Source organism: Pipistrellus hanaki (genome assembly GCF_964339955.1).
Source record: "Pipistrellus hanaki genome assembly, chromosome: 19".
Taxonomy (NCBI): domain Eukaryota; kingdom Metazoa; phylum Chordata; class Mammalia; order Chiroptera; family Vespertilionidae; genus Pipistrellus; species Pipistrellus hanaki.
Window position 1 is genome coordinate 19,291,868 of NC_140521.1, and position 18,735 is coordinate 19,310,602.

Here is an 18,735-nt window from a genome sequence, read left to right on the forward strand (position 1 = left end):
AGGCATCAAAAAGACTGTTTAAGTGATAGAATCTAGGGCACATGTGTCAAACACAAGGCCCGCGGGCCAAATCCAGCCCACCAGGCCTTGCAATGTGGCCCGCACTGCGCTGTCATCACTGCACTCCGCTGTCAGTTTATGACATTGTCAGTTTATGACATTGTCAGTTTATGACTGTTCAGTAAACCATTCGGCCCACGATTTAGGCTGGATTTTAGATTTTGGCCCCTTCTCTGATTGAGTTCGACACCCCTAATCTAGGGCATCCTACCAAACCAACATTTCCTTATTAAAAGAAATTACTATTTTAGAAAGTAAACTGGCGCAACTTCATTAGTCATTAGAAAAGTAGAAATTAAAACCATAATGAGACACCACCACAGACCTACCAGAATGTCTGAAATAAAAAAGACCAACAACACCAAGTATCATTCACAATAGTGTTAATTCTATTAGCTGCAAACAGAAAATGACCTAAATACCCATCAATAGTACTACCCTGTTTCCCCGAAAATAAGACAGTGTCTTATATTAATTTTTTCTCCCAAAGTTGCGCTAGGTCTTATTTTCAGGGAATGTCTTATCTTTCCATGCGCTAGGTCTTATTTTCGGAGAATGTCTTATTTTCGGGGAAACACGGTAGTAAGATGGATGATACACTGTGATATAGTCGCTCAACCAAAATATAAGACAGCAAAGGAAATAAAAAAACTACCACTAAAGGCAACAAAAAGGATGAACCTCAACATTGAATAAAAGCCAGACACAAAAGGTTATAAATTATATGATTCAATTTATATAAAAGTCAAGAAACAGACAAAACTATGTTGTTATAAGTCAGAATAGTGATACTGCTGGACTGAACAGAAGGGAGAGCTTTTGGGATGCTTGTTACATGGTATTTTTACTTAGTAAAATTCATCAAGCAGTACACCTAGGATTACCTTTCAGTTTGTGTAATATATGTGTGTGTGTATACAATTTAAGAAATCAAAGCAACAGCTGTTACCTAAGACAAACATTATCGATAAACTGTGACAAAATTTAATCAACTTTTCAAATCAAAATCAAAATCAATATCAACACAAAGCCACTCAACTTCATGTTTACAACACAATTCAGAGCAGTTAATAAACAACATCTATGCTATGACATGGATAAACCTCAAATATTATGCTAAATGAAAAAAGCCAGACATAAAAGATAATATATTGTATGAATCCATTTACATAAAATGTCCAGAACAGGCAATCCATAGAGACAGAAAGTAGATCAGTTGTTGCCAGGAGATGGAGGAAGGCAAGATGAGGAGTGATTGCTAATAGGTATAAAGTTTCTTTCCGGATTGATGAAATGTTCTAAAGTTAGGTAGTGATGATAGCTGCAAACTCTGTGAATAAACTAAAAATCACTGACCTATGTGATTTTTATAATATGTGAATTATGTTTCAATAATTAAAAAAAAAAAAAAAGAGTCCAGTCAAGGCTGCCTGAAAAGTTTTGTATGAAACAACAGGTTAAGTGTCAAATATATGAGATGCAATAAAAAAGAAAAATAAATATCTGAGATGCAATAGACAGCTTGTGATAAGACGCTAGGTAACATATTCTTCCCAAACTCTGTTTTTAAGATGCTAGATGTTCTATGAAAGACAAAAGTGAAACTAGTGTAAGATTTCTTCTAAAACTTGCGTGGTAAATTCTAAGATACAGTCTTCCTTATGTGGCAACGTGCTTGTATGAGGCTGTACCACTATGGAGAGTTAGACTGTACAGAAGCAGGGGAAGCAGGGGCCTGGTGCTTTGGTTCCCCACCCACTGCACCCTCATCACCTAGTACAGCAGACACTCGGCTTTGTTTAATGAATGAAAGGTGGTATTCTAGACTGAGGGAGAGGCAGCATTTGGCAATTAATCATTACTGCAATGCAAGCAAAAATGTACAAACATAAGTAACTATTCATAACGTTTGGTTCTTTTGTTTTTAATAAAATCAAGTGATTTATTTCTCTCTTCCTGTTTCAAAGCAAAAAGGAAAAAAGCACATTTTTTTCACTTATTTTCCTCTAAGCCACACTTTATCTCCTGAACTCCTGATGGTGCTCTGCCACAATGTTATAATCTTTACAAATGTTACACCATGCCCTGGGATATCCTTTACTCTCCTCTATGAAAATACAGAACACTATTAATTACCATTTGAGGTTGTGATAAATTCTTATTAAAACATAAGAAATGACAGTGTATGAACTGTGAAATAACCACAAGAAGTAAAAAATTAAGTTTATAAAGAAAAGCAGTAACTCATAATTTCTGAGACAAAGTAAGAAACAGAAAAAAAACTGATTTATTTAATTTCAGAAAAGCTAGTAAGAGAAAAATAGATGAATTGCTCACAAAAATAAAGATTCAAACTCAAAAGAATAAAACTGCCAAATATAGAAAATGTATATAATCCAGAAAGAATGTATGCTGTCAGCCAAGCAGCTTCCTCTCCTGGGACCACACTGAAAAAAATGGGGAAAAAGTCCCCAAGTGACAACAAATGCAGTGTGACCTCGAGTTGCATCACTTTTCCATTTCTAAGTTTTTACTCTTTGAAGGGAAAGCATTTTATAGGGTTTTCAAATAGAACCCAAAACACAAAACACTCTTTCATTACCAACTAAAATCAGCAGTTTTGTTGGCTTTCACTAATGGGTAATCTTCCATGCAATAAATTTGTGCGAACTGCATTCTGAAGGCTAAACTTTGCTAAACTTTGCTCTGTGCGTCTACCTTTAGTGTAAGGAGATTAGAGAAACAAAAGAAGTGTACAACTTTGTTTAAAAAAGTTTGGTCTTGGTGTTTTGGAATTCCCCATGAGGCGCCTATCTGTGGGAAGCAGGTTACTAAGATGGAGAGAACAAGCATTCATTTGTATACAGAAGCCTGAGACAGAAGAGAAGAAAGCAGCCCCCGTAAGAATGTGCATCAGAAAACGAGGGGCCCTTATGAAATGAATACCAACACAACTTCTGATCAAGAGAGAACTGGAAAAGGTAGAAAGTCAGTGACTGAAGCCACAGATTCAGATAAAAAAATAAAGAACAAGATAAATATAGGAGAGGAGAATATAAGTAACAGTAATAAACATATTGTTGCCTTAGGCCCTAGATCAGAAAATAGCAAGAGTCTGCTTGCCTTTCTCAAAAAAATCTTACAAGTTCAAAGGAGTATCTCTTCATTTTGACTTAAGGATTTAACTCCCATTCTTAAATAAAGGAGGAACAATCCAGCTACCGACTCCCCTGGCTTTCTGCAGAGGTCTGCCCTGCTACTACCCACCTCCGGGTTCTTGAGAGTCATCTCAATGCTGGCGGCAGGCCCGAACCCTGTGAGGGACTTAATGTGGATCTGTGTAGGCAGAGGTCGCCTGCACTGGCAGTACACTGAAAATGCCATGGACTTCAAGTATTGAATGTAGAAAACTTGTTCATCCTTCATTGTCTGCAGCATGGACTGGCAAGGCACAATCTACAGATACAAACACAAATATAATAAAACTAGAAACTGAGATCAAACATGCTAACAAGAAAATTGAAAATGAAATGGCAGGAATTCTTAACTTGAATGGGGAAGATAATTTTAGTTATAAAATACATGAATGCCAAACATCATATAATTCAATCATAATTCCTTCCAGTGACATAAAATCCCGTATTCCAAATGTACACCAGCAATTTAAGAAGAGGTGCCATTGTGTTGGTCAAGTTACACTGTCCAATAGACACTTAGAAATATTCACTTAGAAATAACCCTGTTCCTATTTTAGGGGTAAATTCTTAATGTACTGTATCTATGTTCCCCAATTTTAAAACTTGTTTTTTAATAGATATATCATTTATATATACACATAGTGTGCATAGCATCTTTGGTGGTATTGTCTAGTCATTTGAGAGACAAATGTCAAAACAATAAAAAACTAGTAACAATCTATCCTGGTAACTTTAACTTTGACCTTTTATTCTATAAGATAACTTTAAAGTAACAGTAAAACAAAACCCAAGCAACTAAGACATTGTTTTCTACCAATTAAATTATAAAATTAAAAACAATTATTATGCCATCAAGCTGTCAGGGTGCGGTGAAAACGGGCATGCTCACTCATGCTGAAAGAAATGTAAGCAAGTACAACCTTTTGGGAAAGGAATTTGGCAATGCTTATAACGCTTATCAGATCTACATCTAGGAATCTACTTTAAGAAATGACCTGAAATGTGAGAAAAATATTATACATGAAGATGTTTGTTATGGCTTTATTTATAATAGTGAAAAAGTGGAAATTAATTAAGTAACTGTACAGGCATGATTAGAAAAGGAAGATATACAGTCATTTAAAATGTTGCTTGTGAAAATTTTAAATAACATGAAAAAGTATTAATGAAGAGCATTAAGTACAAAAATAATATCTATACTAATAAAAGGGTAATATGCAAATGGTCAGGACGCTCTCAACAGGCTGTATGCCCAGCAGGCATGGGTGGGCGGGGAATTGCAGCTTCGGGGACTTGCATCAATGCCTTCAGAATCCATTACCAGGAGGCCTGCGGCCCAGCAGAGGCCTCCGCACAGTTCTGCCCAATCCACAGACCTCCATGCAGCCCAGCCCAGGAATGGGGTCCAGTAGAGGCCTCCATGCACTTGCATTGGGGTCCAGGGGCCTCTGTGTGGCCTGGCCTGGAGGGGGGCCTGGCAGGGGCCTCTGCACAGCAAGGCCTGGGCATCCCATGGCTCCACGTGGCAAGGCTCGGGGGTCCTGCGGCTCCATGCACTGCGGAGGCAGGACCCCTGTCTCTGGCCTACCTCTCTGGGGCAATCCATTGAGGAGTCCCGGATGGGTGGGCGGGGCCTACCTCTTTGGGGCAATGGATCACGGGGCTCCTGCACTGTGACAGGGCACAGGCCAGGCTGGGGGACCCACCCTGCAAGTGCAAGAATTTTGTGCACCAGACCACTAGTCCTATATAATAAAAGGCTAATATGCAAATTGACAGAATGGCAGAACAACCAGTGGCTCAATGCAGGAGCTGCCCCCTGGTGGTCAGTGAGCTCCCACAGGGGGAGCACCACTCAGCCAGAAGCTGGGCTCATGGCTGGTGAGTACAGTGGTGGTGGCGGAAGACTCTCTCCTGCCTCTGTGGCAGTGCTAAGGATGTCCAATTAATAGCTTCGGCCCACTCCCCACAAAGCCGTCAGTTAGATATTCCCCAAGGGTTCCCGGACTGCAATAGGGCACAGGCAGGGCTGAGGGACTCCTCGCCAAGTGCATGCATTTCGTGCACTGGGCCTCTACTAAGTTACATTAAGTATGATCTCAACTGGGTAAACAAACATACAGAAAGAAAGGCTAGAAATGGTAATGAAGGCTGAATCAAAAAGATACAATTATGAATATACTTCCTTTTATATTTTTATGTACTTCAAATTATTTTAAAAAATCATGAACTTGTATTTACTTTCATATACTAAACAACAACAAAGGCAAAAAAATAAACTTGCGCCGAAACCGGTTTGGCTCAGTGGATAGAGCCTGCAGACTGAAAGGTCCCAGGTTCAATTCTGGTCAATGGCATGTACATTGGTTGCAGGCACATCCCCAATAGGAGGTGTGCAGGAGGCAGCTGATCAATGTTTCTCTCTCATTGATGTTTCTAGCTTTCTATCCCTCTCCCTTCCTCTCTATAAAAAAGCAATAAAATATATTTAAACAAAAATAAAATAAAATAAAATAAAATAAAATAAAATAAAATAAACTTGCAAATACTTACCTGGAGAATGAAAGAATTTCTCATATGCTCAGGTAAATTATCCAGCATCTCTGTGTAGCAGCGCATCAAACTCAACAGCCAAAAGTTTCCAGAGGTAGAGTCTTCCTCTGCAGTGTAGGTGAAGGGGTCCACCATGTAAATGACAACAGCTGGAGGATAGGCTTGGCTGTCTGCGGAGTCAGGCTCCGTGGGAATTCCTATTCTCTCTCTCTCTGTAGCACTGCAGAAAAAGTCACTTATGAGATGCAAAAGTAAACATAAATTATATAAAAATAAAGTCAATTCTAGTGCATACTGACTCCTTGAGCAATGATTACAGGTGAAATGTAATATTAACATGTGTCATATTACTGAAATAAAGGCAAACCAAGCCAGTTAGCACCCAAGGTAGATAGATATAAATGACAGTAACTGCCTCTAAATGGGAGATCTTTTTTTTCTTATAGCTGTAGTATACAAAGATATTTTATAATATTGAATACTATTATATTAACAGTAATAGCTTACTTTTATCCATGTATTATATTCATATAACAAAAATGTTAATAGTAATAGCTTACTATTAAGCTAATCTATATATATAAAAGTGTAATATGCAAATAAACCAGATGGTGGAATAACTGGTTGCTATGATGTGCACTGACCAGCAGGGGCCAGATGCTCAATGCAGGAGCTGCCCCCAGCCTGTAGGCCCCAATTGCCTGATTGGGACCTGCCAGCCAATCTCTCAGACTTTTCCCACGGGCCTGCAGGCTCTGATCACCTGATGGGGAACAGGGAACTGGGAGTGGGTGGTGAAGCCAGCTGTCGGCAGCTGGGGAAGATCACCCCTGATCACAGGCCAGGCCTAGGGACCCTATCTGTGCAAGAATTTTGTGCGCCAGGCATCTAGTAAGTTTAATAATAAATTAAATAGGTAAGTTAGTTTACAAGAAGTCTCTCTTTTTAAAAAAAAATATATTTTTATTGATTTCAGAGAGGAAGGAAGAGGGAGAGAGAGATAGAAACATCAATGATGAGAGAATCATTGATCGCTGCCTCCTGCAAGCCCTCTACTGGGGATCGAGCCCACAACCTGAGCATGTACCTACCCTTGACCAGATTCGAACCTGGGATCTTTCAGTTCGCAGGCCAATGCTCTATCCACTGAGCCAAACTGACTAGGGCAAGAAGTCTCATATTTCTTAACACTGATGCTGCTGATTGGTAACTGTTACTTTCTCAAGGGAAGAAGAAAATCAGAGGCCTTTTCTAGATTTAGAGTCTCTCAAGGTTGACGGGGAGAGAGGATATAGAAGAAAAGTAGATAAGAGTCCACGCGGAAGCCACCCACCTCAAACAATGAGTAACATACCTTTCTTGTCCGTCCTGTGAGGGCTGAGAGGAGCTCTGCCCAGGCTCAGGGTCTCCACCACAGCCTATGTTCCCCTGTGTTCTATCAGCAGAACTGGTCCCAGAGCTGGGGTTCTGCCCTCCAACACTACCACTGAATCCTGACGAGGAGGTAGTGCCTAGCTGGTTAGCGACGGGAGCAGAGGCAGAGGATGAGACTGGTGGCACGCTGGAACCAGATGCAGAACTACTTGCTGCAGGATTCGCAGAACTGCCATTGGAGGTGGGATTAAATGCACCACCAGTGGAGGGAGCTGCAGATCCTGCATTTGGAGCTAAAGGCCCAGTGTTCCCAGGAGTAGCTTGTCCCTGTGCTGCTGCTGGTGGGGTCTGGTACTTAGGTGGCGTCAACAGGCTGCTATCAAGCTGCAGAGTGGCTAAATAAGGTGCTGAAAGAACATATGCAGAGAGACGACATTAGTGAGGCTCTGCAGTGTTAGACAATCAGAAATTCAGAATGGCCACTTTTTTTAAAACTATGCTTTCAGGCTGCAATATTCTGGTTACAACACCCAAAATGCTATCTCCACACTTGAACACATGCTTATATATTATGCAAAAACAGAGACAGACATGGAAATACTTATACTGAAAAAGAACCTTGCTTGAAAAGAAAGAAAATCATCTATAACATTTTTCCTTTCAGACTGAATCCATATGCCATCAATGAAAAATGGGAGACCAGTCATCGTGGTATATTATGTTCTTATGCATATAGGGCTTTACAAGATTCTTAGATTCTCTTGGGAATCTGGGTTAAAATTAAGCAGTTGATCTTAAATCATGGTGTTAAGTTTTTGAACTCTGGAGTAAATTAGATATGACTGCATTAGGCAATTTTAAATAGTTTTTAAAGAATATACATGCACATGAAAATTAGCATTTAAACCGAATGTAAAAATTAGATCTAAATAAACACAGTAATGGACATTAGACAAAATAAATATAATGCTGGACCCTAACAGGTGTGTGTGGGGGTGCAATTTGCTATTTGCTCTCTCAAATTCTACTTTTCCAAATAAATTCCCATTTACCTAGGTGATGGCGGCAAACTTGCGCATAAAGTTTGAGTCTGGAATGATTGTCATTCTCCTCGCTGCTCCATGGCTGGTTAAACCACTCACTCACAAGCTCGTCCGTCAGCTTCTGTGCCACGGTCTTCCCCACACGCATGATCCCATCACGTAGCACTTTGCAGATGGGCTTATGCTGCCCAAGCCTACACATCTGACACCACAAACAAGACCATTACTTATGACAGAACGCATCACCTTGTTCAGCACGTAGTGTTAGTGAGGCACATTCTGTACATACATGTGGAGGCATTTTCCTTTTTCTTTTTAATGTGACCACATGCAACCACACCAACATTATAAACTGGTCCTATTTGGTAATTATCATGTACCCTGATACTGCTGTATATTTCTCCAAAACCTGGAGCAGCTCCTCTACAGAAAAACAAGTGTTTCTTCTGAAGGAAAAGAAATGTTTCTGCAGCCCAGCCCATTCATTCTTCCAGCCTGAGGAAAAACTGCAGAGCGCTACAACTGACTGCTAGGGGTCAAAAAGGAACTAATAGGTCCCTGCCTACTGAGGCTGACCGAGACATCTGTCCACTAAAACCTCTTAAGTAATCCCCCCGCAAACCGTGTTCCCATAAGATACCATTAAAATGTATGGGCCATCTGTTAGACTGTTACAGACATTTGGAGATCACTAATAGCGGAGGCCACGGAAGTGCTGATCACTTTTATAAAGTAAATGGTTGTTTTAGCGAGAGATGCTGTTGTCAATTTCCAGGATACTAAACGGCAGATAATTAATATACCTGTCAAAAGTAAACTACTTAACTATCTGCTCACCACCTGGAAAGCCCATGTTATTATCCCTTGCTAGAGTTAATGAACTGAAGGCTTACGAAGACCCTACAAAATCTTAAGCAGGTATGTGTTGCTGCCAAATGCAAGTTCTTAAGATCTAAAAAGACCTGGCAAGCCTTTTATGTTTTGTAACTTATATGTAGGCTTCCTTCAAGAGAACGGCTGGGCTTTGAAATTGCTTAGACAAGTTTTCTGTGTTAGGGTAAGTATGACTTAATATTATTCTGTATCCATGGGCCAGGCACTGTTTAGAAATTACTGTATCCAAGGGTTTCCTTCAGTGGCTTAATTGATGCCATTACCTAATACGTAACATCGCCTCATTTCTTTGCAGCAACACATACGTCTACTACTTCATGTGTGCTCATGTTTATAGAAAGTGGATGTTCTGCTATGGAATATTTTTGAAACTCCACTTGGCATCTTATTTAACAACCACATTTGTAATACTTATAATATGCCTGTCACGGTTCTAAACACTTTACAAAATCTCATTAACCAATGTCACCCCAATAAATGTAATAAAAAAGCTCAATTTAATCTTGCCAAATATGATATCAGAAGTATAAAGTACAAAGAACTTAGTGTGTGTGTACTTTGGCAGAAGAAATGTGGTACGTTGTCTTCAAAGACAGACATGATTCTAATTTTTCAAAAGCAACAGGAATTTATGTACTAAATATATAAAATTATCTACCTGGCTGTTACATTATGATGGTGATTACATTCTTAATGTGTATCAAAATTTCAGTATTCAGACGAATGTAGTGTTAAACAAAAGATAACAGGGGCATAATTCATTAAATTTATCTTTTGATTTAGACACTTTCAAGCTGAACATTTTTATTCAGTTCTGCCCTCCCCACAAAAAGGGTAGCCACGCCTTCTTTTTGCACAGCTCATCCTCTGAACTGCCATTTCCCCTGGTGAACGATCCTCTCAAATGTGTACACATCAATGGGGGAAAGAGCTAAGAGGACTTTACGATGTGTGGTAAGGCTGGCAGAGAGTCTTCTATATCTAATGAAATATAAAGCAAGATGGGAACTCATTTTATTTCTAAAAAAACTTTCCAATTTAATTCTTTCCTTCATCTTCCAACTAATTGCAAATTTTCTTTAAGATCTACTTTGAAGATATTTATTCTTTAAGATTAAGTCATAACCATGCCGAAGCCGGTTTGGCTCAGTGGATAGAGCGTCCGTCTGCGGACTGAAAGGTCCCAGGTTCGATTCCGGTCAAGGGCATGTACATTGGTTGCGGGCGCATCCCCGGTGGGGGGTGTGCAAGAGGTCGATGTTTCTCTCTCATCGACGTTTCTAGCTCTCTATCCCTCTCTCCTCCTCTCTGTAAAAAATCAATAAATTAAAAAAAAAAAAAAAGATTAAGTCATAACCAGAAACAATCTGAGGACTCATATCAAAGAAATGGTTTCAGGTCTTCCTCACCTCATAGACAGCGCTCAAGTCCCTGAAGAAAGTTTTGGCTCCTTCGAGCAAGGCCTCATTTTCTGGACACACCACAATATAGGCAACATCCCGGTGGCCCCCGTATGGGTCCAACAGCAGCCTCTCCCAAAACGGCAAGGAGAAGGGCGAGATGGTGAGGAAGTCTTTGTCATAGCCTACCAGCAGGGTGGGGATGGGCAGCGGCTCAGGAGACTCTTCTGAACCTAAAACAACAGTGCAGGTTAGGAAGGGGCCTGGCAGTCCGATTCCCACCGCCGAACCATTGGGAAGTTCCTGGTGCCCTCTCTTAATTTTGGCAGTGGAAATTTCATCGTAGATTGACATGATGCTCTTAAAAGTATTCTCCAAAGCCTCTCATTACATGGTCCCTGATGAACAACTCAATTAAATGAGTCTGAACATGTTCTAATGGTTCAACCGGAGGGCAGAGCAGAAGAAGCTGAAGTTCATTTCCCAGCAGCACTATGTCACTTCCTCTGAGATAAGTGTCATAGTCGGGACCTTGACAAAACCAGTTCAGAAGTTCATCCAAATAAAAATGCCACGAAGACAAGGAAGAGGAGACTAATAAATGCTCTACTTAGGGATTATTTCCCTCATTGACCCTGATTACGCCACCCATGTTTAGAAAGCTTGGCTCCACTACTGACTTTAGGAAAACAAAAAGAATATGAACTCAAGACTATTTTGTCAGGGAAGCAAGGACCTGACTAAAGCTGCTTTCCAGGAGACGGAAAGGGGAGAAGGCACGCGGACAGGGAGGAGACCGTACCGTAGGTGCCCCGGCCTGCCATTTTGTGGAACTGCTGCCAGGTGAGCGGCCCCTGCACATGCTGGATGTTCTCCCAGGTCCTGCCCGTGCGCTTCTTCTGGATGGCGTCTTGGAGAAAGGGCTGCAGGGACAGCAGCATACGGACCACATCCTGGGAGGAGAGCATGCTGATGTCCAGCACTGGAACGGACAGTAAGTGAAAATAAATGGAAATCATAAAGGAGGACTAGACTGGCACTCTCCTCTTTCTGGCCATCATTTTGGACCTCAGTAATACTCCATGGCAAAGACATTATTAGTGATAGAGTCTATTTTTAGTAGACTCCAAAATACTTGACTCAGAGTCAGAAGGAAAGAAATTCTTCTACAGAAGTGGAAAAAGTAATTTATTATTTATTACTGGAAAGAATACAATGGAAAATAGGTAACTCTATATAAGTCAAGTGGTAACGATAGAACTGTTTAAGAGTGGAAAGATGCATAGGCCTGGCTTTTTAAATCATATAAACCTGTTTCCAAGTTGCTTACCAGAAAAGAGAGCTGCAAACATTTCTTAATGATTGTATAACTTTAATTTATAAACATCAATGATTAGATTATATGATGAGTGAAGATTTTGAAAACTTTAAAATGCTCTTACTATCAAGTATTTTCACAAAATGCATCTTCAGAAAGAAAGCCTTTCCTGCAAGGAGAGGTGCCTGAGAACATAGCAGAAGCAATGATAAGCCACCTGTGCACAGAGGAAGGGAGGGGACTCGTGGCTTCAGACCAAACACTCTTCCTTCCAAACTGAGCTTTGGAAGTTGTAAAGATCATTTTGAGATACCCAGGTAAAGGAGGGATCTTAACCAGCAATTTAAAAACTTCTGAAACTCTGCAAAACTGCATGCATATGTATATGAACATATGTGCATTTGTCCCCAGAAGAGAAGAGCCATAATGCTCCTCAAATTCTCAAAACAATCGGACAAACTAAATAATTTTAAGGTGATCAGCTCTCAATCCTGGGTTCCTGACTTTTACTTTTCTCCAATTAGGAAAGGAGCATGGATGAAAATCTAAGATTTACCAACCAAAGAAATCCGAGACACAGAGTGCTGAGGGTTCTTAAGACACTTTTAGATTGTGTCCTTACATCAAACATAGTTAGCAAATTGGTGGCCATTGTTATTTTTTTAAATTTTGGAGTAAATCTCTCCAGGAAATTTCATACACAAATCTGGATTTCCAGTTTCTCTTGACAAATTGGGAGACCTGGCAACCCAAGCTGAGATCCACACTCCTGCACAGCCCCCACTGGCTGGAGCGAGGAGCAGCCGCCCCTTCAGACAGTTCTCCACGGTCCCTCCTTGGCTGCCTGCCTGAGGCCGGAGCAATGTTCAAGTCTTTATTCCCAAGCCTGTGCTTCTCTTTTTCTTATAAGTAAAAATAAACAAACAAAAAGCCCAGTAAAGTACTTCTTACTCTATCAAAAGCAGGAAAATGAGAGACTGAGAGGACCAGAGTAAAAGCAGACACAGTTCTTTGTGAACCCTAGTCCTGTGCACGTAAGATAGAAAGTGTGCTGTGGAAGGACACACTTCAGGGCATTGCATTTTGCCAATCTGGCTCCCCACATCAATCATTTACATGACCTGTCTGCTACATCCAAGCATCTGCATTTGGAACCCACACCTTCCCTACCATAAAAGGTGCTATTTTTCATATGCACAGATGACACTACTATTCCTCCCACACAGACTGCTTTTCTGTCTGAAGGCCACTATCTAGTTAAAAGGAACTACCAAGATAATCATCCACATTTCTTTAGGAGAAAGACTGCACTTCCTTCATAAATTCATCCAACAGACACTAATTAAAGGTCTGATAAGTATAAGGCACTGTGCTTAAACCCAAGCAGTCATAAAAGTAAGTATGACTTGAACACTTCCTTAGGAGTTTCCACTTTCAGAAGTCTCCCTGCTTAACCTGCTCAGAAAACACCTGCCATTCCCTACTCCACTGAACTCTGTCCTCTGAACATTCTTTTATTATTCCAGAGTTCAATTTAAGATGCTCATATAACTTTCTCCCTGTAGCACTGAGAGCTGTTCAGAAGCAGGGTCCCTGTTTCATCATGTAACCCGCCAGCCTGGCCTCTGTCCCTCCCCCATTCTACAGAACCAGCTCTCACTATGGGTACACGACTGTCCTTACCTTAAAAGCTCAGCTGCACCTTAATGCTTGTTGACCACTTTCTTTCTTGAAATGTGGTGACTTGGCAGATTTCACCAAAGCCTGCCCCGGCCTCACTCTGTGCTCTCCTCCTCAGGGAGCTTCCCCCCTCCCCTGTGCCCCTGGCATCATCTGTGTGGCCCACTACTCTCTTTTCCCTGAGCTCCAGGCCCATCAACTCCCAAATGTCTACTTCACATCTTTATCTCAAATCGATCTTTACAACTTCCCAAACTCCATTTATGAACTTAACTCCTCAGACCTGGTCTTCCTCCAGTCCACCTGCCTATCTGAATGACACCACTCTGTTCAGGTATACAAGTCACAGACCTGGGTATCATCTTTAAGATTTTGCTCTCTCTGAACCCCCAAATTCAACCTAGTATCAAGTCCTGCAGTATTACTTCCTAAACATCTTTTTAATGCTTCCACTTCTTTTGTGTTTTCTTTGCTAGAACGCTGTTTCTTATCTGGTCTACTACATTACCCTCCTAGTTTCCCCAAATCCGTTCTGCCATTTTCTAAACCACAGCCCACATTAGGGTCAGAGTACATATTTTTTCTTTTCTTTAACACAAATCTGATGTCAATATTGCTTCATAAAACCAATAGTAACTTGTTAGAATTCTATGAATGAAGACCCAACCCCTATCACGTTTCTAAAGGCTCATAGTCATCTAGCCCCTGCTGGCCTCTGTTCGGCTCTATAAAGGCCCACACTCTGTAAAACTCAGGGCCTTCACATTCGCCACTCCTGCTGGGACACAATTCCTTGCTTCCTATCCTCTTTGCCCAGTTAATTTATACTCGTGGTTGAGATCTCAAGTGTTACTACTTCTTCAAAGAAGTCTTCCTCCAGTCCAGAGTTCCTCTCCCCCTCCATGCTTTCACCACTTGTAATGTTTAGTGATAATATTAATTATTTCATTAATGTACATTATCCAAAATAGATTAGAAACTTCCGAGGGCAGGTACCTTTTCTCTTTCAGTCAACATTTTATTCCCCAGTATGCACCAGGTTATTGATAATGAATGCATAAGGGAAGGATAGAGCAAGTTGCTCGACACTCTTAAAGCTCAATTCAAAAAATGTTTGTCAACTGTAGCTTTAATAGAAGAGCCAGTGACATAACCAGTAACCACAGGACAAAGTAAAATGTGATCACTGTTACAAGAGAGAAAATACTGAGAAAACGGAGGAAGAAGAAAATGACACCTGTAATTGGGTAGAAGACTATATGGAAGAAGTAGCATGAAAACTTGACCTAGAAGAGTGAGTGGGTTTAAACATGAAAAACTGTGCAAATTATATCCTGGATGACTTTGATACTCAGCAGTCACAGGCTTCCAATATGAAATGCCTCTGTGAATTAATAGAAGAAATTTCCACAAAGCAAGTATTCCTCTCCAAAGGTGTTTCAATATAAAGCATTCCCTTAGTCCTTAAATTTAGGATGATAGCAACATAGCGCTCACTTTAGCTATCTTATTTTTTAAGAAATGAAATTCAGAGAAAAAGTAAAGTAAGCGTGTAAGCCACCATCACGCCAAGCTCGTTTCCAAAGGGCATCACTATTCTGGGACACCTACCGTTGCTATGAGGCCAAGAGTGCACAGTGGCACTTCTCACCAGCGCTTCGTCCACTTTCCCCCCCGTGGGATTATCCACATACTGCCGCCCCTGCTCCAAGGCGTTAAAGCATTCCGTCCAGTAATCGTTATTGTCTGCTTGCACCCGGTCGTAACTCCAGCTTACGCAGGGAAGGGTTTGGCGATTGTGAGAGGAAATGTAGTCCAGGAAACTCAGTGAAGCAAAAGGTTGTGTGTGTTGATTCTGGAGGAGGAGGAGAAGGCTTATAGGTGGCTCCTGGGGTTTTCTGGCTGCCTCCATCTGAGGAAGGAAGGTGGTCTGACACATCATTAAGCGCCTCTCGGCAGCCTGACCGATATCAGAATTCTTCCCAAAAATATCCAACTCATCTTCCAGGAAGAGTCCCGAATTGTAACCAAGCTTGCGATTCATGATCGCACTGAACCCACAGGTACAGCGGTACTGGTCCTCGTTGGAAGAATCGGGGATGTAAAGCCCGACATCTGCCCCTTTGATGTTCATGTTGCAGGCACAGATGCAACAGCTGTCAAAGTTTCTGTCTTTAAAGATGTTCATCACGGAATCAGAGAGAATCAGGGTGACATAGAGACTGTGGGCTTCTGGAATTGGCTGCATGGTGGCAGGCTCCACAGAGTTAAGGGGCCGCGTGGTAGAGGGGGTAGAGGCTGGTGACCCCTGATCGGTGCTGTCATATTTAACAGACCCTTGACCACTGGCAGTACCCCCACCTCTGGGAGTTCTTGGGGTCCTGGGGGTTCGTGGCGTGGGGACAGAGAAGCGAGGGGTTGCTGGCGATGGCAGAACTCCTGCTCCACTGTTGCTGGCTGGGGCAGCACTGTTCAGCGTCACTGGTGTGTTCATCTGGGGTGTGTTCAGATAGTCTGGGTCTGCTAGGCTCCCGACGCTAGGCACATTGCTGCAACACACACACAGCACCAAGTGAGAACAAAGGCAGGGCGCAGAAGCTGGAATGCACGCCTATCACCCTGACCTGGCCTGTGCATTTTTTATCATTTATGTGTTTATCTTTTGGTGTATTCAACTTTCTCTTTTAAAAAAAAGGATTCAAAGGAGTCAGTGCAGTATGTGGGAAAGCAAAAAATGAGGAATGAAGAAAAAAATCAATACGGCACTTTCCTTCTACTCATTCCATATTAAAGCAATCCTCATCTAAATCTTTTGAGGAAACTTTTAGTATTTTTACAGAAAACACAATGCTGGATTTGGTCAATGTAATTCTGAAAAACTGTAACTACTAAATGGAACTTGAACATGAGTTCAAGTACTAAATTAGCTAGAAAACCATAGGAAGGAATTTCCATCTAATTTGCAATTACATTTTTGTCATTTTTTGAAATTGAAAATCTGCCAACATACTTGTTCTCTGAGGCTATAATCTATATATGATTCTAAAGTAGTTATAATCAAATGCACAAGAAAATTTAACATTTTCCTAACTTTCAAAATGCAGCCCTATCTAGGCTTGCATTTTATTAGTAATGTGTGACCATGAGGGAATTCTATTTTAGGAAACCCATTGGCTGGAACTATACCACAGTTAATAAAAATATTACATATACTGCTAAGAGGCCTTAGTATTAATTAGATGACTGCACAGAAGTACACATATTGTATTATAATTCCCAAACTTGTAAGATTTCTGTGGGATGGAAGGTGATTCTAATTCACTTATTAATTTCAAAATGCTATGCATTACCTATGCACAATTATTTTTAGTTCCCAGAGACTTGAATGCATTGCGCTATTTTCTCATAAGCAGTGACTTCTTTTTCAAATAGCCACATAGAAAACAAAATATCTGCAATGTTCTACTGTTTTATTACTGCAGAAAATTTTCTTGATGAACATTCTTATAGATATATGTAAATCAGCATATGAGGCCATTCTTTCCAATTAGAAAAGAACCCAGATTTTTTTTTAGTGCTTAGTATTCTTTTCAAATCTATTAATAATGTACTTAAACTAATGTTCCTCCAATAAACTACATATTCATTCACTTATAATTTGAAAGAAAAATATCACAAAGTAATGGCTCTTCAAATAATTTTCTTGTGATTTTTAATTAGCTATGCCTAAACGACCAGCCTGCAAATCTAAATCAGGCACTGTAAAGATATTTTAAATTAGAAGCACATTGATATCTTTGAATACAGATTTTAAAAAAATGACCCAGAAACCTTGATTAGCAATCATTGCTATCTCAGAACCAAAATAACGTGTATAATAATGATTTTTAGTGTAATTGGACTCCTTTCAAATTTTTCTAGTTCAACTAAACCCTAAAATTACTATGCAGTTCAGATCAGGAAAAAAAAAAAGCTATGACTACTAACTGAAACCTAAATAATTAAATTGCTCCCTAGGTAGTAAGAAAGTATTCTCCTGCATAGTAACCTGATTTCTCCCAGTCAATAAAAATGAACTGAGTACCAACCCTATGCTAAATACTAGATATTCCACAATGAAAAAGAGAAAGAAAAGCTAGCTCACAGCAAGTGTGACAGGCATCATGCAAATAAGTGCTGGTGTGCTGAGTGTGGGGTGTGTGTTTGTGTGTAGAGAAAGTGTTAATGGGGGAGGTCCAGAGTGATGGAGACCACAGCAGGATTTCGCAAAGCTCAGAATTGAGTTTTCCAATAAGGTAGGCACTAGCCCCATGTGCTAAATTTAAATTAACTTAAATAAAATTAAAAATTCAATCTTGATCTCAAATAATCACATTTCAAATGGGACATAGCTACAGTATGAGAACAGTAGATGCCATATTAGAAGAAAAGATAGAAAACATTTCATCATAGCAATGTCTATGAACAGCATCATCAGTGCCAAGACTTTTGCTTTACTACGGCAGTCTATTTCATCCCTATATTGCTTACTTGGTATTGATAGAAATTTGAGCTTGTAGCATTTTATTTTATAGCATTGAAATTATTGTATTAAGAAATTATTCATCATACAGGAAACTGATTGACTGTACACTGTTGATTTAAGTAATATTTTCCGGATAGTATGAAACATGCCCAAGCTACAAGCACCTTTTCCTTCCCCATACCACATCACCATTCTTTTGTTACTTTCTCTTATGATGTGGGTCAATGATAAAGATATTGCCTATGTTAATACTTTGTTTTAAAGGGCCTTAAGTAAACATATTTAAAAATCATCAGTTTATATAAACAAAGCATTACCATCATCCCCAAAATTATCACTACTCCAATCTAGTGCTTGATTCTGTGATAAACAACAATTTGACATTGAATGAGCATGAACACCATAATTCTCCAGACCCGTGGTTCCCCACCTTTCTTTGGCCATGCCTCTCCTAAGCATCTCTAAAATCCTGATGCCTCCCCCGTGACATATCATCCTAATAATTAAAAAAGTGAGCTCCTATTTATGTGGAGGAAGCCTAAAAGGCCCTTCATTTTGTCTAAAAAAGGCCCTTCACTTGGTCTAAAAAAGCTTCCAAAGAACATGGCATCCATGAAAAAAGAAAAGACGAAAAGATAGCTGAAGTACTGAGGAAGAAATAACTAAAAAATTGTTAAAAAAAAATAATATG

General features: G+C 40.2%; 1 protein-coding gene across 2 annotated transcripts in view; it reads right to left on the minus strand.

Moving 5' to 3' along the window:
• The window catches only part of MED13L (mediator complex subunit 13L), a 246,117-nt gene that overhangs the window by 15,931 nt on the left and 211,451 nt on the right, over positions 1-18,735 (minus strand). For both annotated transcript variants that reach the window (XM_084868238.1, XM_084868237.1), the window contains exons 17-23: positions 15,131-16,068; positions 11,324-11,503; positions 10,531-10,754; positions 8,237-8,429; positions 7,165-7,591; positions 5,811-6,030; positions 3,328-3,516 (exon numbers count right to left, since the gene is read on the minus strand). In XM_084868238.1, coding sequence (XP_084724364.1) covers positions 3,328-3,516; positions 5,811-6,030; positions 7,165-7,591; positions 8,237-8,429; positions 10,531-10,754; positions 11,324-11,503; positions 15,131-16,068 — 2,371 coding nt within the window. The remainder of the gene's footprint in view (positions 1-3,327; positions 3,517-5,810; positions 6,031-7,164; positions 7,592-8,236; positions 8,430-10,530; positions 10,755-11,323; positions 11,504-15,130; positions 16,069-18,735) is intronic.